Here is a 23,439-nt window from a genome sequence, read left to right as displayed (position 1 = left end):
CACCGTAATGGGAGGCTTTCTCCCTGGTGTGGAGAAAGCCTCTTGAGGGGGCGAGCAGGAGTGTCAGGACGCCCACCAACACACAGCTCCTTTCTCTATCTGCAACGTAGAGAGTGTCCTGACACTCCTGCTTGCCCTCTCAAGAGGCTTTCTCCACACCAGGGAGAAAGCCTCCCATTACGGTGTGGAGTTACAGACAGAAGAACAGGAAGTGAGGATTTCTCAGAAGAAATGAGAACATTTAAAAGATAAATGGAAGAATGAGGTAATAAAATTGTACCTTTACAACCCCTTTTTAACGACTTACCCCCCGGACCATATTGCTGCCCAAAGACCAGAGTACTTTTTGCGATTCGGGACTGCGTCGCTTTAACAGACAATTGCGCGGTCGTGCGACGTGGCTCCCAAACAAAATTGACGTCCTTTTTTTCCCACAAATAGAGCTTTCTTTTGGTGGTATTTGATCACCTCTGCGGTTTTTAGTTTTTGCGCTATAAACAAAAATAGAGCGACAATTTTGAAAAAAATTAATATTTTTTACATTTTGCTATAATATCCCCCAAAAATATATAAAAAAACTTTTTTTTTCCTCAGTTTAGGCCGATACGTTTTCTTCTACATATTTTTCGTAAAAAAAAATCGCAATTAGCGTTTATTGATTGGTTTGCGCAAAAGTTATAGCGTTTACAAAATAGGGGGTATTTTTATGTCATTTTTATTAATATATTTTTTTTTACTAGTAATGGCGGCGATCAGCGATTTTTTTTTTTTTTTCGGTACTGCGACATTATGGCGGACACTTCGGACACTTTTGACACATTTTTGGGACCATTGGCATTTTTATAGCGATCAGTGCTATAAAAATGCATTGGATTACTATAAAAATGCCACTGGCAGTGAAGGGGTTAACACTAGGGGGCGGGGAAGGGGTTAAGTATGCCTGGGTGTGTTCTTACTGTGGGGGGGGTGGCGGCCTCACTAGGGGAAACACTGATCCTCGGTTCATACATTGTATGAACCGAAGATCAGCATTTCCCCTGCTGACAGGACCGGGAGCTGTGTGTTTACACACACAGCTCCCGGTCCCCGCTCTGTACCGAGCGATCGCGTGTGCCCGGCGGCGATCGCGCCCGCCGGGCACACGCACGGGAGTCGGGGGGGGCGCGCGCGCCCCTAGTGGCGGCTGGGAGAGAGGACGTCATACTACGTGCTCTCGCCCAGCCGAGCCGACCTGCCGACGTAGAACGGCGGTGGGCGGTCGGCTAGTGGTTAAGGAGTAATTTCTCCTTGCGTCCTGTTGTGGCTATGAGACAGGAAGTAAGGGGAAATCTCTCCAATGAGACATTGCTCTATCCAAAGTGGGGAAAAACCAAATGTTTTTGCCTTTTTTAGTTCTACTCTAATGCCGTGTGTGTGGGCTTCACATAGTTTTTTGTCTTCTAAAAAAAGACCAAAAAAACATTCGAACATGCTTCAATTTTTTATGTCGTTTTTCAAAATGTCGTTTTTTGTGTCATAAAAAATGATTGTCTATGGGTTAAAACGACGTTTTAAATGGCGTTTTAAAACCGGGCATGCTGAGAAGCAAGTTATGAGACGGGAGCTTGAATGGAACAGAGTGCCGTCGTTTTTTGTTGTACGTAACCGCGCTTTGCTAGAGCATTTGCAGAAAATGATGTGTGCGGGCAACGTCGTTTTTTATGATGAAGTTAGAAACACTTAATTTTTTTCATGATGAAAAACGTCGTTTTATTTCATCACAAAAAACGACCGTGTGTACGCAGCATTAGTGTGGCCGGCAGGGAATATAAGCCTGTCTATGCATGCCATTGACATAAACGCCATTGTTTGGCCAAGCTTAAAGTTTGCAGAGTGCTGGGGCAGCGCCGGCGGGTGGTTGGGCTGTGTCTATGGTAAACTTTAAAAATCGAATTTTTTTTTTTTACCTTCAGCTAAACAATACTAATCATGCCAGATGTCAGCGCCAACACACCATGGTTTGTATTTAGTAGATTACATTTGTTTTCTGTATGAGCTTTGAATAAGTTATGACACCTACAGCTATTGGCAGGTTTATTTTTTGCTGCCATTGTCCTCACTCGGAACAATCGGATAAGCATATTGAATCGGAACTGTAATCTATATAGTGACGTCGCCTTCCTTTCTCTGTTACCTGGATGTCTCCTATCTTCCCTCCCCTGGAGTCACAGACACGGGAGACTTTCTAAACATAAGCTTTCCTTATCAATTGTGCATAAGCGTGCTTGTGGGTATTGCATTGTCATCGCGGAATCTGCCCGAGTCAGTAAGCCAGACAGAAGCTGGTGACAAGAACTTAGCAGCCTGAGGGTGTTATACACTGCCGTATGTGTACTTGGTGCTGTCACCACTGTGCAGGACATTGGGTGTGGAATTTCATGACATACTTCAAAAAAACTACAATTTACCTGATTAACTCTTAATGCCGCGTACACACGATCGGGTTTCCCCTCGGAAAATGGCAGATGTGAGCTTTTGGACGGGAATTCCGACCGTGTGTATGCTCCACAGGACTTTTTCTGCCAGCAAAAGTTTGAGAGCAGGTTCTCTATTTTCCCAACGGAGAATAATCCAATCGGGGAAAAAAAACGTTCGTCTGTATGGAATTCTGACGTGCAAAAGAACACGCATGCTCCGAATCAAGCAGAAGAGCCAAACTGCCTATTGAACTTCATTGATCTCTGTACGTCACCGCGTTCTTGACGGGCGGAATTTGGTGTGACCGTGTGTAGGCAAGACAAGCTTGAGCGGAATTCCCGTCGGAAAAAAACGATTGTGTGTACGCATTCGATTTTAAATCTTCTTCTTTTCTTTTTTTTTTTTTTCTTGCTCGCAATATGACCTTCTCTGGATCATATGACTCATGTCATTTGGCAGATACTTATTTCAAGAATTCCTTTCATTTTCATCAGACAGTATGCTGAAAAGGGCAAACAATGTAGAAACTCCCATCAATTATAAAGATCTAACACATATCTAAACCAAAAAATAATTTTTTTATATTTTGCGACTTACAATTCCTCTATTGTAGTGACTGCATTTGTTTCAGAACATTTCAGCAAGTACAGAAAATACCTGTTTTTTTTTTTTGCCAGAAATGGAGGTGTCCTTGCCGTCTGTGGAACAGTCATGCGGCAAAAGAAGCACTCAATCAGCACTTTCAGCCAATGGCTGCAGCGCTGATCTGTGTATTCTGTCAGGACACAGTAACAATGCAGGGGAGATCCCTGCATCCCACGTTGATTGGGGGGGGGGGGTACTTGTATACCCAGCTTAAAGGGTTTGTAAAGGAATTTTTTTTTTGACTACCCACCCCTTTACTGCTATGTAATGTCCGCTTACATAGCCGTAAAGGGGTGGGTAGTCGGGGTTCTTTTATATTAAAAGCTACAGATCTGATCTCTTACAGACCTACTTTAGATCCCTAGTAAGAAACTAGTAGTAGGGTGTAATAAAAGTGTATCAATGACATGAGTGAGAAGAGTCGGGTGTGGCAAATTTAGGTCAGGGACCAGAAGCACTTTATAGCACTAACACAATGTGGGTTACAGCAGGAAATGGTCTAGCCCTGTTCAAAAATCCATCTTCATCTTTTAACAAAGATTTAAAGTAGAATTCTAGCCTAAAGGACCGTTCACACCAGGAACTGCATGTGCATCGCACAAGAGTGCTCTGCGGCTTCTGTGTGATTTACATGCAGTTCTGTGCAGTGTGATTTCAGCCCCATTCATTTTCAACAGGCTCAAATCGCACCACACTAAAAGTAGTGCCTGCACTACTTTTTGAAACTCGCAGCAAATGCATTGCATGTTTTTTTTGTACTATGCTGGTTAGTACGAGCAAACGCGCTGCGTTTTGGGACCTGTGTTTGGGGCATTGTTAACTTTCAGTTGACAGCCGCAGGAGATCGCAAGGGCAGTGCGAATGGAATGCCGCACGGGAAGCCGCATGTGAATGTGGCTCTCCCGCACTGCATTGTAGTGTGAATGGGCCCTAATTAGTTCTAACTAGTTGAGGTCCCCCACCCCTTGCAACCTGTGTGTGTGTATAAGAAAACCCCCAAAAAACGATACTTTTATAGTCATATACCTAGTCAGCTCTGCGCTGGTCATGTGACCCCTTGTGTTGGTGAGCAGCAGCTGCATGGAGGAAACAGGGAGCACTCGGCTGGGAATTCCAGAAGCCATAATCGCACTCGTAGGCACTCCCTCCTCTCCCCTGCAGCCACTGCTGTCTGGCACATGGGGACTGGACTGAAGCAGATTAAATACACCGCTATATCTATCTATCTATCTATCTATCTATCTATCTATCTATCTATCTATCTATCTATCTATCTATCTATCTATCTATCTATCTATCTATCTATATATATATATATATATATATATATATATATATATATATATATATATATAATTTATTTCAAGGGGTAGGTAACAGGAATGGGAAGGATGCTAGTTGGCGTGGGCCGGCTAAGAATTATAATTACAGATTTCAATAAGTTTTATATGTTGGATCAGTAATTTATAGATGTATAATATAGTGGTATAGTTGGAGTACTTGACACCAAAGGTGGATCCCTTCTCTCTTTTTTTTTTTTTTTTTTTTTCTGCCCTATATAAGAAAAGGATTTATGAAAAATAATAATCAAGACCATATAGACAGACTTCCTTGTACTGGTGATCAGTTCCAAAATGCCCCTTGCATTGGTGGTCAGTGGAAGAGGTTTCCCATTACATTGGTGGTTTGTTTTCATGAGATTGATGCCCCTTTCTGCATTTATATACGGTCTGAGGAAGAATACCCCTTCAATTGGTGGTCAAAGGAAAGATTGCAGCACCATCTCATTTTCCCATTTCAGAAAAGTGAATCTTTACATTGTGGTTAGTGAGGGGAAGAATGCCCCTTAGGTTTGTGGTCAGTGGTAAGAATGCCCTATAACATTGGGGAAGAATGGCACCCTTATAGATATCTAAAGAAGTTAATATGTGTTATACCACTCGCCCTGTCAAGTGGCATTGTGCTTGGGAACTATACAGACAGCGTTCTATGGACAATACGCCACCACTTAAGGAACCCATAGAAACGTTTTGTGGAACCCTAGAGTTCTACGTGAGGGATTTAGACAGTGGCGATGCGTCCATAAAGGGTGCGCGGGTGCCACCCCCTCTCTCCTGTCACCTCTCTCTCACCATAGACAGATTCATTTAATGCATGAATCTATCTATGGTCTATTCATGTGCCCGACCTCGTATTTGGGCACCTGAATTACAGCTGTAATTCAGGTGCCCAAATACGAGGTCGGGCACATGAATAGACCATAGATAGAGGGCGCGTGGGTGCCACCCCCTCTCTCCTGTCACCTTTCTCCCACCATAGACAGATTCATTTAATGCATGAATCAATTTTATTTTTATTTTTTTATTTTTTTTAGCACTTGATTAGAGCCGTAGGTTTCCAAAAAGGTGAACAGAGGGTGCCCGCTGTTCACTCAGCATTGTGTTAGGAAAGCGAATATTCATTCGCTTTCCTGACACTGAACCGCCTCTCCGCCAACCAGGTGTTGGGTCTGTTACCTGTCACCTGATTGGCTGAAAGAACAGGGGCTGTGATTGGATGCCACCTATCAGGTGTCCAATCATAGCAAAGGACAGGGAAGAGAGGACAGGAGAAGACCGTGAGGAGCGTGGAGGACATCGCCTTGACCCGCTACCTGTCGGCAATTGATGGGCACCGTGTCGGGCCTGTCTGCAATTGATGGGCACCGTGTCGGCATATGATGAGCACTGTGTCGGGCCTGTCGGCAATTGATGCCCACCGTGTCGGCAATTGATGGGCACAGTAGCTGTGTTTTGACGGGTACAGTGGCTGCAATTGATGGGGTTTTTCTTTTCAGTTTGTTTGCCCCCCAAAAAAAATGTAAGTACCAGCCGCCTCTGAATTTAGAGCCCCTGATCAAGAATGTATACGGTATAAATCGGTGGGGAGTTTAGATGTCAGTCATCAAAGATGTACTACGCTGAGTCAGCAGTGTTGCCGCCAATATTTCTATTTAACCCAAAATATAGATTCTGGCATCCTTGTGTGTGTGTGACAGCAATAGCTGTAATTTTAGCACAGTTGTGCCTAAACTAAAAAAAAAAATCATTGATTTTTATCCACCCTGTTTGAATCGCTGTATATAAGCCTGCAGGAGTTCATGGGGGAAAAAAAATCTCCTAAGCACAAGACACAACCTTGTGTTTGTAGGAAAATACAGTTTGCTTACAAATGATACAAAATGAAACTTTTTTTTTTTTTAATGCTTGTCAGAACATACAGTCCTAATATGATGCCTACAAAGAGGCAGCTTGTGTTTCAAGGCTGTTGTCACATTCAGGAAGACAAATGAATGAACAGAATTATTGTAGAGGAAGAATGGTGTGTGTGAGTCAACATGGGGACGTCCATTCACAATGAAAAGCTAAACCACTATTTATAAACTTACCGCAGGATCCTTGGGCCCCCCGGGGTCTGCACACCACTGCACTGTACATTTATTCCTTTAGACAGGCCTGTGAATAATATTCAAGGAATCGGATTAATTGTACAAAATGCGCGAAAATGCAAGAAGAAATGATGAACATGTATAGAAGAACGCCTAAAGGATAAGTTCACTTTTTGAAAAATTAAATGCTCATATTTTTTTTTCTTTAACAGGTAACATTTTTTTATTTATTTTTATTTTTTCTCAAAAGAGTCTGCAGAGCATTGAACCTGTGATTAGCAGATTGCGGGTGCCATGTCGGGCTCCTACAGACTGTCTGCCTGTACCGCCAATATGGGCAGGCAGTTAGCTGAGAACAGGAAGATCAATGAACTACAAAAGCCCTCACTAGCGCTCTCTCAGTTCATTGAGAACTGCCAGCCATCAGCCGCACTATCCTGACAGTACTTGTGGCTCATTCATTCGCTGGAAACTGTCAATGATGTGGCTGGGTGGGTGGAGCCTCGCACTGCCACGCTGTTTTAAAATTGTGACAGCGGGTGCGGCGAGAAAATTCCCCCGCCCGTCATCACAGGAAGGGGGAGGATGCTAAACATGTTACGTGTAACTCCCTAAATACAGGTGTAGCATGTTCAGAAAGGGCAATTTGGCCTTTAGCCCCCGTTCACACCGGTGTGACTTGTCATGCAATTGGACAGGTACAAGTTGTACCCTATTGTCGGCAATGAACTGTTCAAATTGGTGCAACACCGACTTTGCGGTGCTGCACCATTTTGAAAAAGTAGTTCCTGCACTACTTTTGGTAAATTCAGGTGCAACTTGTATAGACATCTGTGCATGAAGTCGCACGGATGAAAGCCAAGTCGCATCTGAAGTCGCACTAACATACGGCTTTGAAATCGTGTGATTTTTAAGCAAAGTAGCACGATTTTACCAGTGCCAAGCCGTGCCCCCCTCCTATGTGCCCTTACTCACCAGCTCATAATGGGTTTATCACCTGTGTTGAAATGGGATCTGTACTTCCCCAAGCAATGGCTGTATAGCTTTTTTTCTGATACTCCAACAGGTGGGTAGCTCATCGTATGCATAGAAGGGAATAGAAAGAACCAAAGGGATTCCATAGAATAATTACATTTTTGTTTTTTTATTGATAAAAAAAGCATAAAAACAAAATATGCATTTACAATGTACTCCTCTTGTATGTGAGCATTTAAAATCACTGTTCTGGAAGCTCGGCACAGCGAGCAGTGATCAGTGTCATGTCACATGTAGCCCAGCTCCCCCCCACAGTTAGAATCGCTCCCTAGGACACACTTAATCCCTTCCCTGCCCCCTGGTGGTTAACCCCTTTACTGCCAGTGTCATTTACACCGTAATCGGTTCATTTTTATAGCACTGATCACTGTATAAATGACAATGGTACCAAAATAGCGCCTAAAGTGTCCAATGCTTCCGCTACAATGTTGCAGTCGCGATAAGAAGAAAAAAGATCGCTGCCATTTCGAATAAAATAAAATTATAATACTGCCATAAAACTATCCCCTATTTTGTAGACGCTATAACTTTTGCGCAAACCAATCAATATACGCATATTCAGTTGTTGTTTTTTTACCAAAAATATGTAGAATACATATTGGCCTAAACTGAGGATTTTTTTTCCATATTTGTGGGGGATATTTAGTGTAGCAAAAAGTAAAAAAATATAGTTGTTGTTTTTTTTTTTTTTTTTTCTCAAAATTGTCGCTCTATTTTTGTTTATAGCGCAAAAAATTAAAACTGCACAGGTGATCAAATACCATCAAAAGAAAGCTCTATTTGTGGGGGAAAAAAAGGATGTCCATTTTATTTGGGAGCCACGTCGCATGACCACGCAATTGTTGGTTAAAGCGACGCAGTGCCGAATCGCAAAAAAATGGCCTTGTCCTTGGGCAGCCAAATCCGCCGGGGCTGAAGTGGTTAAAGTGTTTAGAGACTGTATCGGTGAGCGTAGCTTCAATTTTACTATGAATCCTGTTTTTGGTTTCTACTATAGAAAGAGTTGAGGTCTTCGGCCTGATTCACACCTATGCATTTTATTTTTTGTGCTTTTTGCAGATTTGCAATACAGAACATGTTCCATAGGAAACCATGTTAAATGGGACTGTAGTGCGAATCTGCAAAAAGCACTAGAAATGCATAGGTGTGAATCGGGCCTTCCAGGCTCTTGCGATAGTTGGTTTGGAAGCTGTCAGAATCTGTATCGCAAGTTTCCTCTGGGCTCTTGTAAAGTCATGAGTACAGTGGTTTAATAGAGCGAATGCAGGGTCTGGGGCAATGTCTGTATCGTTCTGGTGTGACCAGGACACATAGAAAACAATAGGGATAAACCAGGGCTCGACAAATCCCGGGCGCCGGGTCACCATGGCGACTAGAAATGGGGTCCTGGAGAGTTGGCTTGGAAGGGGGGGGCTTTTTTGTGAGCTGGCTCCATCTGGTGGTGATCCGTTGGTATTACAAGTTATTACCACCAGATGTGTAAGCTGGCGCCATCTGGTGGTGGCCGTTGGTATTACAAGTTAAGCATTACAAGTTAAACAGCAATTCTAATGTAATTTTTCACTATTTTCTCTGCCATCTTCTTCCCTCTAATTAGAACCCCCAAACATTATATATATTTTTTTATCCTAACACCCTAGAGAATAAAATGGCGATCGTTGCAATACTTTCTGTCACGCCGTATTTGCGCAGCGGTCTTACAAGCGCACTTTTTTGGGGAAAAATTACACTTTTTAATTAAAAAATAAGACCACAGTAAAGTTATCCCCATTTTTTTTAATATTATGAAAGATAATGTTACGCCGAGTAAATTGATACCCAACATGTCACGCTTCAAAATTACGTCCGCTCGTGGAATGGCGTCAAACTTTTACCCTTTAAAATCTCCATAGGCGACATTTAAAAAACTCTACAGGTTGCATGTTTTGAGTTACAGAGGAGGTCTAGGGCTAGAATTATTGCTCTTGCTCTACCAATCGCGGCGATACCTCACATGTGTGGTTTGAACACTGTTTACATATGCGGTCGCTGCTCGCGTATGTGTTCGTTTCTGCGCGAAAGCTCGTCGGGACGGGGTGCGTTTTCTGGCTCCTAACTTTTTTTAGCTCCTAGATTCCAAGCAAATTTGTCAACCCCTGGGATAAACCATGGGGAAATATGCATGTATTGAAGACGAGTACTGCATAGGTATATATATATATGTGTGTGTGTGTGTGTGTGTGTGTGTTTGTTTGTTTGTTTGTTTGTTTGTTTGTTTGTTTTTTTTCCTGTTCTTGCATTCACTTTAATAACAACATCTTTTATTGCTCATTTGACTTTCCTGAGAGAAGTTTCTCAGGCTATGTTGGGATGTCCCTCTTCTTTCCAGTCTAACGTGTTTCTCTTCTCCGCTGACTGTGCAAACAGCAGTCTTGTAATCAGTCAACTGCACACGCTTCCCATATGAAATCCTGTATTGCTTAATATTTTATGAAGCTCAATGACGCCCTCAGCGATTCTTTTATCGGTGTGTCTATGAACCTGACACTCTCTAGCTGTTGGAAGAATGAAAGTCCCGGCATCTCTCTAGTCCTGGTAGAGAGGCTTCCACTGGAGCCTGTAAAGCAGGGGTGCCCAACCAGTGGCCCAGTTCTCATCTTCAATGCATGCATATTTCCCCATGGTTTATCCCTATTGTTTTCTATGTGTCCTGGTCACACCATAACGATACAGACATTGCCCCAGACCCTGCATTCGCTCTATTAAACCACTGTACTCATGACTTTACAAGAGCCCAGAGGAAACTTGCGATACAGATTCTGACAGCTTTCAAACCAACTATCGCAAAAAAATTGAGATTTTGAGGTACCGAAGTTTGGTGTATAAGAATTAAAATAATTGTAATATTTGTGTTTCAGAGACACCATGTGGAGGATTTTCACTGGCTCCCTTCAGCTGGAGGAGAAGTCTAATGTTCTCCTGCATGACTTGCGTGAAATTGAAGCTTGGATCTACCGTCTTTTGCGTTCCCCGACTCCTGTACCCGGTCAGAAAAGGGTTGACGTGGAGATTCTGCCCTTGGAGTTGCAGCCACCCTTGACCTTTGCCCTTCCTGAACCCTCTCGTTTTTTCGTTGGTGGATTTTCCCCTCCACTTGCCCCTGGAACTTTTGGGAGTCGATGCCTGCTTACAAGTCTTGTCCTGCATCCTGTTGGAGCACAAGGTATGCCAGATGATACAACAGATGTATGAGTCAGCTGTGGCTTTTTAAAAAATGTCCACGATTGCATGCTTCGTCATACATATTCATGATCGGCGTCTGTTGTTGTTTTGAAGTATAAGATTTTAATTTCAGATGATTTTTTTTTTTTCAGGTTGTGCTGCAATCTCGAGACTACAATGCATTGTCTATGTCTGTAATGGCTTTTGTGTCTATGATTTATCCACTGGAATATATGTTTCCTGTAATTCCACTCCTTCCCACATGCATGGCATCTGCTGAGCAGGTACGAAGTAACTTTTTTTTTTTTTTTTTTACTATTCACCACTGATTACTGATATTTACCATGTTCTGATGACTGTTATTTTTTGATCCAATCCTGGATAACCTCAGACTGTCCCTGTAGTCAGGGTGTAGGGTGTAGTCAGGGGTGTTCTTACCATGAGGGCAAACATGGCGTTTGCCTTGGGTGGCATTTTTCAGGGGGCGGCTTCTGTACAGGGATGACGTTTTGTGTGTGTTTTTTTTTTAAAGACGGCAGTGGGCTCTCTTGTAATAGCAATCAGAGCGGCTTACTAGACACTTGATTGTTATTACAAGCAGCAGGAAGGGGCGCCCCTCCTTCTGCCTTCCTCTCTCTGGCTCTCCTGTCCCACCAGGAGACTTGAGCTACCAGCCGGCGCATCCACTGGCTGGCTAGACAACCAAGCAAAGCTGTCCGTAACAGTAAACCCGAAGCGATTACATGACAGCACTTCCGGTTTACTCGGAAACCGTCGGCACCAGTAGAAACTCTGATCTTGGTGTTTTGAATGCTTTTTAAGTGCAGAAAAGGGACTTTGAGGTCTTTTAGACCCTCGATCTCTCCATAAAGAGTACCTGTCACATGCCTATTGCAGTAACAAGGATGTTTGCATTCCTTGTGAAAGCAATTAAAGCGGTTCTCCACCCTAAAGTGAAGTCGCGCTGATCGGCACCCTCCCCCCCTCCGGTGTCGCATTTGACACCTTTCAGGGGGGAGGGGGTGCAGATACGGGATGTGACGCATTGCGTCACATCCCGTCGCCCCCCCCGTTGTGTGCTGGGAACACTCGGCTCCCAGCACACAGCGGGAGCCAATCGGCGGGCGCAGCGCGACTCGCGCATGCGCCGTAGGGAACCGGGCAGTGAAGCCGAAACTCTTCACTTCCTGGTTCCCTCAGCGTGGATGGCGGGGGGAGCAGCAGGGTGATGAGCGATCGCTCGTCCTCTGCTGCGGACGCCGCTGGACTCCAGGACAGGTAAGTGTCCTAATATTAAAAGTTAGCAGCTGCAGTATTTGTAGCTGCTGGCTTTAAATATTTTTTTTGGAGCGAATCTCCGCTTTAAATTGCTTATAAAAAAAAAAAAGTAAAGCAACAGTGTAAAAAAGTTTGTTTTTAATTAAAAATGTTTATTTTTTTTAAAGTGCCCCCATTCTCCCGTGCTCTCATACAAAGGCGAATGCTTTCCTTCATGCACATAAATGACGATCCTTCCATACATGGCAGGTATCGCCACAAATATCATGGGAAATAATTCTAGCACCAGACCTCCTCTGAAAATCTAAAGGGGTAACATGTAAAGGCTTTTAAAGTGTCGCCTATGCATAGTAAAATGTATGTCGTTTGTCGCCATTGCATGGACGTGAACAATTTTAAAGCGGCTGGGATGGAAACATTTTTAGATGGAGGGGGGGCCCGATTTTTAGTCTTGCTTGGAACAGCACAGAATCAAACCGCTGCCTCTAGTGCCCACTTTATGAAGCGCTTGACAGCTAACTCTTGCAACTGCAGATGGTGGGTCTGCACAACTCCTCTGGATACTGAGCAGTGAGCCTGGCCCAGCTATTAGTCAGTCATCTGCAGATTCTACCACCAGAATCCAGAGCAGAAGACCTGCCCATAGAGGCACAACTGAAATCTGTTGATATTTGTTAATGCCACAAAAAAATTGCAGTCCTAACTTACTAATCAATAGCCACAATACCGGTCTCCGTGTGATATGGATGCATTCAGGTAAAAAGAAGAAAAATTGAAGCGGTTGCAAACCCTAACATGCTCAGTGCAGTGACTGGCCTCATTGGGGCTCCACCGAAGGGAGACCCGATGAGAGAGGACGAACCTACCAGAAGGCCATGTCCACCGCCTCCCAAGACTTTCAGGGTAGGCACGAGGACTCACACCCTACTAATCACACAGTGAAAAAACGTGTAACAATCAACAAAAAGGATACAAAAAGTGACAACACGGGGGGAAAATAAATAAAGTGGGGAGAAGGAAGGTGGAAGAAGTGAAAGTGGCCATTGTGCAATACCTATTTATCTAAAACCGTTTTCCCCCTACATCCATTCAAAGTGCAGAACATACACAGGATCTCTCAACTCTGAAAAGCAGGGGGCGGAAAGCTGAAGTTGCATCAGTGAAGAGAGCTCTGAGAGCTAATTGGAGGGGAGGGACACACCCCTGTCACGCAGCTCAATCGGCTGTAGAGATCTCCCCTGTCACCTTTTTTCCTCTTGGTGTCAGGAAAATGTGACTCATGCTGATAGCAGAGGAAGGAGGCAGCAGACAGAAATGGCACTTGGTGTTGTGGAATAAGACAAGTACACACTATATAGAGGGATGCGTTTTGTTCATATTTCATGTCTGAGCTTTACAACCATGTTAATCCATCAGAACCACTTAAACGTGAAATAGAGCATCTGTTTATACAACGTGTTGGTGTTTATTTCACATAAGGATGTTTAGAGGTCTTTTTTTTTTTTTTTTTTTTTTTTTTTATATAGCTGCTCTTGGCACCCACTCCGTACATCATAGGAGTCCCTGCTAGCTTCTTTCTCTACAAGTCTGACTTTAGGATGCCCGATGATGTTTGGCTGGTAGATCTGGACACTAACAAGGTACGTACTGAACCTTTGTGATCATTGTAAGTAATTACCTGTAATGTCTCTGATTTCAGTGAACTTTTCTATTTCTTTCTGGCAGGTTGTCGCACCTACTAATGCAGAATTTTTACCCATCCTGCCGGAACCCGAAGCATCGGAGCTCAAGAAGCACCTCAAGCAGGTGAAATGGAAGCAAATGCGCTGATTTTCCTGGTTTCTGGCAATTAAAGTTCTTGCTTCACATCGCAGAGTGGTTAAACTATTTTAGTTTTGCACTGCATTTATTTTTCCTCCTTGGTGACTTCTTTCTGTACAGGCCAGTCTATTTTCTGCATTTTGTGGGGGTTTTTTTATTCTTTTATAGTGTGTGTTTTTTGTTTTTTTTTCCTCAGTCCCTTTCCTCTATTCTGCATTTTTTATATACGTTTTTTTTATTTATTATTATTTATTTAATTATTTATTTTCATTTTTTCAATTCTTTTACGTTGTATATTTTGTTAAAGAAAAACTAAATTCCTTTCCCCCCCAATACTAATCTAACCCAGACCACTCCACCCAGGGGCTTACCTACTCCAAATAAGGAAGGAGGCCTTCTCTGATGTTTACATCCTCAGACCTGAAATCTTTTCTGGTGCTGGCTGGAAGTGCAGAGTAACTCTTTCACAGACTTGGATGGGACCATACTCCTACACTAGTGACACTAGAAGTACGCCTCTGTTCGAGTTAAAGGTGACTAACTGTGTAGGTTTAGCCAGTGGCAGAAAAGATGTTGGAACTGAAGATGTTCAAAACTAGTGGAGTCCATTACTAGGTAAGCTCTTTGTGATGTTGTGTGGGTTAGATTTGGTTAATGAGTAAGGGATGGGGTTCTGTGTTCTCATATTTTTTTATTTTATTTATTTACTTTTTTAGAAGTGAAGTTGTTCCCCTTATCTGTTTGCGGTTTTTATATTTGTATTTTTTATGTGCTTTATTTCTCATTATCTTTCTGTTTCTCCATGAGCAATCTTATTTTTGCCCCCCCCTCCATATTTTCTGCCATTTTCTGACCTTTGTCCCCCCTTTCTTTGTCCCCCCTTTCTTTGTCCCCCCTTTCTTTGTCCCCCCTTTCTTTGTCCCCCCTTTCTTTGTCCCCCCTTTCTTTGTCCCCCCTTTCTTTGTCCCCCCTTTCTTTGTCCCCCCTTTCTTTGTCCCCCCCTTTCTTTGTCCCCCCTTTCTTTTTTCCCCCCCTTTGCTCCCCTTTCTTCCCCCCCCCCCTTTGCTCCCCTTTCTTTCCCCCCCCCTTTGCTCACCTTTCTTCCCCCCCCTTTGCTCCCCTTTCTTTTTCCCCCCCCCCTTTGCTCCCCTTTCTTTTTTTCCCCTTTGCCCCCCTTTCTTTGCCCCCCTTTCTTCCCCCCCCCCTTTGCTCCCCTTTCTTTTCCCCCCCCCTTTGCTCCCCTTTCTTTTTTCCCCCCCTTTGCTCCCCTTTCTTTTTTCCCCCCCTTTGCTCCCCTTTCTTTCCCCCCCCCTTTGCTCCCCTTTCTTTCCCCCCCCTTTCTTTTTTTCCTCCCTTTCTTTTTTCCCCTTTGCCCCCCTTTCTTTTTTTCCCCTTTGCCCCCCTTTCTTTTTTTCCCCTTTGCCCCCCTTTCTTTTCTCCCCCCCTGCCCCCCTTTCTTTTCTCCCCCCTTTCTCCCCCCCCCTTTCTTTGCCCCCCCTTTGCCCCCCTTTCTTTTTTTCCCCTTTGCCCCCCTTTCTTTTTTTCCCCTTTGCCCCCCTTTCTTTTTTTCCCCTTTGCCCCCCTTTCTTTTTTTCCCCCTTTGCCCCCCTTTCTTTTTTCCCCTTTGCCCCCCTTTCTTTTTCCCCTTTGCCCCCCTTTCTTTTTCCCCTTTGCCCCCCTTTCTTTTCTCCCCCCTTTGCCCCCCTTTCTTTTTTTCCCCTTTGCCCCCCTTTCTTTTTTTCCCCTTTGCCCCCCCTTTCTTTTTTTCCCCTTTGCTCCCCTTTCTTTTTTCCCCCTTTGCCCCCCTTTCTTTTTTCCCCCTTTGCCCCCCTTTCTTTTTTTTTCCCTTTGCCCCCCTTTCTTTTTTTCCCCTCTTTCTTTTTTTTCCCCTTTGCCCCCCTTTCTTTTTTTTTCCTTTGCCCCCCTTTCTTTTTTTCCCCCTTTCCCTTTTTTTTTTCCCTTTCTCTTGCACTTTTTTTTCCTTTACCTTTTTTTTCCCATTTCCCTTTTTTTTTCTTTGCTTTTTTTTTTCTTTCTTTCTTTCCTCTCTTCTTCTTTCTTTTTTCTTCCTTCTCTCTACTTATCTGTCTCTTTCTCTCTCGATTTTCTATCTTGTGCTTTGTATTTGTTTGTGATACACCTGGTTTCCTCAGCGTATCATAAAATTGCTTTCTGCAAATGGATCTACCAGTGTGGATCCTATTGCAGTGCTACTATGTTATCTTTTGAGCTGCAGTTCTATGCTTTATTTAATACATTTTATATTCTTTATTTTTATGCTACAATATTCTATCCTCAATTAAGAACAAACGTGCTCTCCATTTTCTCATCTGTGCTCTGTGATTGGTAATTTATTTCCCTCCATCCTGTCTCTTCTGTGCTCATGTGTCCGTCTTGTCTCTGATTGGCCGCTGGTGTTGTCATGTGACGTCCTCTCAGTGTCTGCACAGCATGTCCGTGATCACGCAGCAGCGCCTTCTCGCCTCCGATAACAAGGTTCTTTCTGTTCTTTCTTCCTATTACTAAGATTGCTGTGACCCAATTATGTGTAGGTGTTTCCAGTGGACTCAAAGCAGATCTCTGCCTGGACACAGTAAACCTCGATCAGAATATGCTGTTTAATCAGATCAGCATCCAAGGTTTATTGATTTGTTGTGTTCCAGGAGATTATCTGCATCAACTAATCCTGTGCACAGTGCAGCAGAGATTATAATCCTCTCAAAAATGATAAATTGCGTTATATTTTTTTCTGTGCCTTTTTATAGTTCTGTTGCCTTACCAGAAATATTAAGGTTATTGTAAAAGTCAGCTGGCTATAGGTTTGTTTTATGTTGGGCCCTATGTAATGTAGATAAATAGGCATGTAAAATATTGATATGATCTAATGCCAACATTACCATTCTGAGGATTGGCATGCCTGAACCATTTCAAGTAACTTCACTTTTTGGCCGATTTCACCATAAACCCATCTGGCCAAACTTGTCAACTCTGGGTGACTTGCACAAAGACTTGACAGGTGACAATAGCCGACTACTTGAACTGTCAGATGTGACATGTATGCAGTCATATTTTCTATACCAGGCCATTTGGTATTAAAACAAAAATTGATCAGTTGAAATGGTAGTACTATACTGACATAGGCCTTGGTCACATTGGGCCTAAATTATACAATATCGCTGATAGCCTTTGGACACATGATTATCATGCTCTTTGTATGGCCACAGCCATGCAAACGTACCTCCCAAATGGTTCAGTTCAGGTCTCTCCGTCACGTTTGACGTTGATGTGGAGGAATATGAGTAGCCTGCACAGAGCCCTGACCTCAACCATGCTAAACACCTTTGGGATTGTTTGGAATGCCAATTGTGTGCCAGGGCTTCACCTCAGTGCTTGTATGGGTAAACCATGCATGGGGGAGGGGGGTAGTTTGAAAGCCATAGCTTACATCATTGTGTTTTTTCACCTGTACAGGCCCTGGCTAGTATGAGCCTAAACACCCAGCCTATCCTTAACCTGGACAGATTCCATGAGAGCTCAGATGCCATGCTTCGACCCCACAGCGATGCCCAGGGTACCCCTTCCACAGAGTTCAACCCCCTTATTTATGGAAATGATGTTGACTCTGTAGACGTGGCGACACGGTAAGGTGGCAGATGCTATTGTGTTTAGAGCTTGTAGGTTGTATGTTAAACCTTGGCCACTTGTATGCTGCTATTGTTGAATAGTAGTTTTTGCAGTGGTCATATATGATGTGTTATGGTAAACTTTCCCATATGTACAACTATATATGCTGCTGAAACACTGCTGTTTTTGTATTGGATATTACTATACAGTAGATTTTCATACAGAGTCTCCTTCTTTTGGGGTCTGTGATGACAGGTTTTTGTTATATTCAAGTGGGTTTTAAAGTGGGATGTAAACCCAATTTTTTTTTTTTTTTTCCCTTTTGCTGTAACAATGTAGAGCATAAGATTTCCTATCATCTGTGCCCAGTCTTGCCACAAAGAGTTAATCCAGCTCTGAGCAATCCTCTTCTGAAGGACCGGTACGACTCTGGATGTCAAGCGCCTTGAGGCGATTAAGTTCGCATTTGCTGCGCTATATAAGTCACTCACTCACTCACTCACTCTTTTCTTCTTTTTTCAGTGAGATAAAACGGACAAACAGGAGAAAACTTTTGTCCGTTCTTCCGCCTTGCTGTGAATGACAGGTTATTTACATATCTCATGCACTAGCTTCAGACGGCCATTATTTTTTAATTCCCGCTTTATTCTTTATGTCGCTCTATACAGTAAGGGGCGGATCAGATGTGATATTGAGCAGTGCTTGTGCGGCGTGTATCATCGGGAGTGAGCGCGTCTACAGCTGACGAACAGCTGTTGAGGCTCTGAGATTTCCGTTTCCTCCGACTGCGCATGCGTAGTCGAGGCCGGACCCTATCCGATAGGGGAACCAGCTCGAAAAGACACCTGCACTTCCAGTTTGTGGTACTGACATTCAGAGGCTCCCCTGCACCCACCGGTGTTCACAAAAGTGCTTGCCCTGCTTCTAGAACTTTCTCGAATGCAGGACGTTCATGTGACCTTATGCTGAAGGCCTACTCGGCCAGAACCGTGTCCAAAGAGCCATTCGGTTTCAAACATTTGGCTGGATAATCAACTTTACAAAGTCTTCTTTCTACCCCTCATTTAGTCTGTAGTACTTGGGTCTAAATTTGGACATAGCCCAGGCCAGAATGTTCTTCCCTTGGGAGAAAATTGCCTCCATTATGGCTCTTCAGCCCTTGGGGCACAAGGTCATTCCTCAATTAATTTTCGCATGAGGGTTCTAGGCGTCTTGGTGACTTCCTTTCAAGCAATTCCCTTTGCCTAATTTCACTTCAGAACCCTTCAATCCAGCATCCTAAAGCCGTGAAACAAGCAGATCAGTCCATGGATCAGTCAATTCTTGTCAAGCAAAATTCTCCCTGAGATGATGAATCTCTAATCCTGCCTCTGGAATCTGGAAAGTCTTTCCTTCATAAGAATGTTGTAACAACAGATTCGGGCTTTACAGGCTGGGGCGGAGTTTACAACTCCGAGTATTCAGTGGACATAGTTCCAGAGGAGTCACAACTTCCCATCAGATTGTCTCTATGACATTAGAACGCCCTTCTGTAAGGTCGCCCAGTCGGACTACAATCGGTACAATGCCGCAGCAGTGGCCTACATAAGGGGGTACCCGAAGCCTAGCAGTCCTGAAAGGAATAGGTTCAATATTGTCATGGGCAGAAACGTGCATTCCAGCTCTTGGCAGCACGACTTTCTAAGCCACCAATGATTTGATTCATGGGAGAGGCCTCTGCACCCACAATTGTGTGGCCAAGACTAGCCTGTGCAGTTTCAACTTGTTTATGCCTTTTCTCTGATGAAGAGCCCTCTTGGACTGTTGCGCAAGATGGGAGGAAAGGGTTCTGTCACGGTTATTCTCGATGTACCAAATTGGGCCAGAAGAATGTGGTACACAGACAATCACACATCTAGTGGATGAGCCTTGGCTTCTTCCAAACAGTAACGGAGCTACTTTCACTCGTATTTTGGCCTTTCTTCAGTCTGGTCCTGATGTTTTGTATCATGACATCAATTCTACCTCCAGTGTTTTTGGACAAGGTCGTTTTGAAAGGTGGCCTGCTCCTTTCACCTTAACCACTTGCCGCCCGCCAATGACATATTGACGGCGGCAAAGTGGTTGTAGAATCCTGACTGGATGTCATATGACATCCTCAGAATTCTGAGCCGCTGCGCGCCCCCGGGGGCGCGCATCGCGGCGATCGTTGTTGCAGGGTGTCAGTCTGACACCCCGCAACACCGATCTCGGTAAAGAGTCTCTCACTGAGACTCTTTACCACGTGATCAGCCGTGTCCAATCACGGCTGATCACGATGTAAACAGGAAGAGCCGTTGATGGCTCTTCCTCACTTGCGTCTGAGAGACGCGAGTATAGGAGAGCCGATCGTCGGCTCTCCTGACAGGGGGGGTTCGCGCTGGCAACATAAGTAAATCAGTGCCGCCCCACAGTGTCCATCAGTGCCACCCCACAGTGTCCATCTGTGCCACCCCACAGTGTTCATCTGTGCCGCCTATGAGTGCCCATCAGTGCCGCCCATGTGTGCCCATCAGTGCCGCCCATGTGTGCCCATCAGTGCCGCCCATGTGTGCCCATCAGTGCCGCCTATGTGTGCCCATCAGTGCCGCCTATGTGTGCCCATCAGTGCCGCCAATCAGTGCCACCTCATCTGTGCCCGTCAGTACTACCTCATCGATGTCCATCAGTGCCATCTCATCTGTGCCCATCAGTGCTGCCATATCAGTGCCCATAATTGAAAGAGAAAACTTGCTTATTTACAAAAAAATAAAAACGTGATTTTTTTCCCAAAATTTTCAGTCTTTTTTAAAAAAAAATTGCAGAGGTGATCAAATACCACCAAAAGAAAGCCCTATTTGTGGGGAAAAAAGGACGCCAAATTTGTTTGGGTACAGTGTAGCATGACCGCGCAATTGCCATTCAAAGTGCGACAGTGCTGAAAGCTGAAAATTGGCTTGGGCGGGAAGGTGCGTAAGTGCCTGGTATGGAAGTGGTTAAAGAGGGCATTGTCCTCCCTTTCCAATGTCCTGCCCCAAAACGGGACAGGGGGAACTGCCCCACATTGCCTAAATGTTATCAAGACTGTCGGGTTCACCTAAAAGCAGCAGCTTCTGTTTGCAAGACTGAGGCCTCGTACACACGACAGAGAAACTCGACGTGCTTGGCACGTCGAGTTCCTCGTCTCGTTTTGGGATGAAGACGCCGAAGAGCTCGGCGGGCCGCCTTCTCCTATAGAACAACGCGGCCAACGAGAAAATAGAGAACATGTTCTCTATTTTCTCGTCGAGCTCCTCGGCGGCTCCATCGAGCCAAAACTGTACAGACGACAGAGATTCTCGGCAGAATCCGGGTTTTGACCGAGTTTCTCGGCGAATTCTGCCGAGAATCTCTGTCGTGTGTACGAGGCCTCAGTCCCTCTTTGCATTGCCTATGGCCCATTCTAGAAGACACCTTGCCTCCTGCTCCGCTATTGTCAGGTGGATCAGACAACGTATTTGGTCTACGCCCCTTAAAGAAAAGGTTTCTCCCTTTCCTATCAGAGCCAATGCCACCAGAGTTAATAGTGTGTCCTAGGCTTTTCAGCATCAAGTATCTGTTTTGTTTGCAAGGACCAAACCTGGTCCCCTGTTCACATGTTCTCCAAATTCTATCAGGTGGACATTCAGGCTTCAGCTGATTAAAGCTTTGGCCACTTGGTGCTTCAAGCTGTTATCTGATTATTTGTTCGTGTTCCGTTAAACCCTTGTTTTTGACGTGGCCCTTTTGGCAGTTCTGTTTGCCAAGTTCTTGCCCACCCCTCAGTTTTATTGCTTAGTTGCGTCCCAAGGACTATGGATACCAGTCCTGTATGATAAAGATGATAGGAATTTTAACTTTCCTTACCTTTGCGTACGGTACAGGACACAGATCCCTCTCCCCTCTGTGTTTTGATCACAGCATATTGCTTGCGTCCAATTACCTGAAGGTAGAGGTTTATAATCCATGGTCAATGAATACTGGTCCTGTAAAATACTCCAAGATGAGGAATTTACAGGAAAGCCAAAAATCTATTTTTCTTGCTTTTTTTTTTTTTTTTTTTTTTTCATCCTTATTTTCTCACGTTCTGTCCAAGTGACACCCGTAATAAAGATGCGGATTGATGGGAATCTTCCCAACAAGGACACATATAGCAAAAAACTGTAGAAGGTTTTAGGAGCTCACCACTCTATCCAATGCAAAAACAAATACTGTATTGGCTGGAGCTCCACTTTAATGCTATTTATAACAAAGTTTCCTTAATTAGAGATGTAAGTGTTCTAATATGCTGTGCAATCAAGGTAGCTAATTGCGTGTATATGCCTTGGCGTGATTACTGCCAGTCTCTTTAATGACATACAAGAAGCTCCCAGTAGAGTTTTGAATCTCCTAATTAAGACCATTTGGATAAGAAACCAAATGTTCACTATTCGTCTGAGAATATATAGTAGTATATTGGGGCTTATTTAATAAGACAAAGCTATTTGCAGTTTGTAACTTCTACCAACCATCTTTTATTAATCTGATTTCTGTAAACTGAAAGCAAATTCTTTGTGCAAAAAAAAAAAAACCTGAAAGAATATATATTGCAAAGAATCAAGGCTTTATATTTTTTTAATGTACCTGCTCTGTTGCAATGGTATTGCACAAAGTGACCACTTACCTCCTCCTTTGGGGTCCCCCACTGGCACTTCTCTGTGTATGACCCCATAGCAAGCCAGAAAAAACAATCGCTAGAGCAGTGATTGATGGTCAGACTTTGAGGTAAGACGGAAGTATATATAAAAAATGTTTATTACAAAATAGAAAAATACAGCACTAATAGAAATTAATAAAACCATATAAATTGATAAATGAATATGGACAAAATCACAGGCTGTTACCCTGGGGCACACGTGCGCATTTCAGGCTTTCAGAGCTGCTGGCTTTTTTGGACTATATTGTCCTAAGGTGTTGACTACTCAAACTGTGTGTTTGGATCTTCACTATATAAATGCCTATATATGACAGTGTGAAAAACCGCACCAGCTATATCTCTACACCTGGAATTTTTAGACTGGGCTTACTATCTTTTGCCGAATACCTGGCAACGCCCTATACACCCTTTTTCCTTTTCTTTTTCACTTGATACCACGGGATTGTCATTGCAGGTGCAATTGATCCGTGTCAATGATGATCAACACTATTTAGTTTCATTTGGAATTACTATAAAACAACTTTTTGACATTTCCGCATACCTGTGTGGAATGCTTCAAACACTCTGGATGAATAATTTCGCCATGATGTTCTAGACTATGAAATAATACCTGTACATTGTCAAAAATCCATTTTGTCTCGTCCTAAGGAAGCCCAACAGCGAAACACGTAGGCGACTTCAAAGGATTTTGTCCATATTCATTTATCAATTTATATAGTTTTATTAATTTCTGTTAGTGCTGTATATTTTTCTATTTTGTAATAAACATTTTTTATATATACTTCCGTCTTGCCTCAAAGTCCGACCATCAATCACTGCTCTAGCGATTGTTTTTTTTCTTTTTTCTAGCATATAGGGATGTGTCTCATGTGAGTGCTTTCCTTTTGTATCTTGTCTGTCCCTCCCTCCCTTTCCTCCTCCCCACCCCCTTATTTACCCTTGTCCAATCCTCCCGTTCCCCCTTTGTTTTCTTCCCCCCTTTCCCTTTTTGATTCCCATAGCAAACCACTTTTCTGTGGTGGAACAAATGCAAGCTCTCTCCCAAGCCAGGTAGCCCACGTCTATAGACGCACACAACGTGGCTCGTCCACATCTCTCTCTCCTCACAGGCCTATGGCTCCTGTTGCTTTCAGCAAAGCCTGTGAGAGCAGAAAGAGGGGAGAGAAGATGCACGGAGGGAGGAGGAAACTAGTATTGGGGTGTTTTTTTTTTTTTTTGTTTTTTTTTTACCTTTTTAATG

At 43.7% G+C, this 23,439-nt stretch overlaps 1 protein-coding gene across 1 annotated transcript in view; it reads left to right on the top strand.

Annotated features, from left to right (window-relative positions):
* The window catches only part of MADD (MAP kinase activating death domain), a 149,513-nt gene that overhangs the window by 48,046 nt on the left and 78,028 nt on the right, over nt 1–23,439 (top strand). The window contains 6 exon segments of the mRNA XM_040328248.1: nt 10,462–10,669; nt 10,671–10,766; nt 10,918–11,049; nt 13,570–13,683; nt 13,769–13,849; nt 17,336–17,505. Of these exon segments, the coding sequence (XP_040184182.1) occupies nt 10,462–10,669; nt 10,671–10,766; nt 10,918–11,049; nt 13,570–13,683; nt 13,769–13,849; nt 17,336–17,505 (801 nt within the window).

This window comes from Rana temporaria, chromosome 11 (genome assembly GCF_905171775.1).
Source record: "Rana temporaria chromosome 11, aRanTem1.1, whole genome shotgun sequence".
Lineage (NCBI taxonomy): Eukaryota > Metazoa > Chordata > Amphibia > Anura > Ranidae > Rana > Rana temporaria.
The sequence above is the reverse complement of the archived record's forward strand: the minus strand, read 5'-3'. Positions and strand labels throughout refer to the sequence as shown.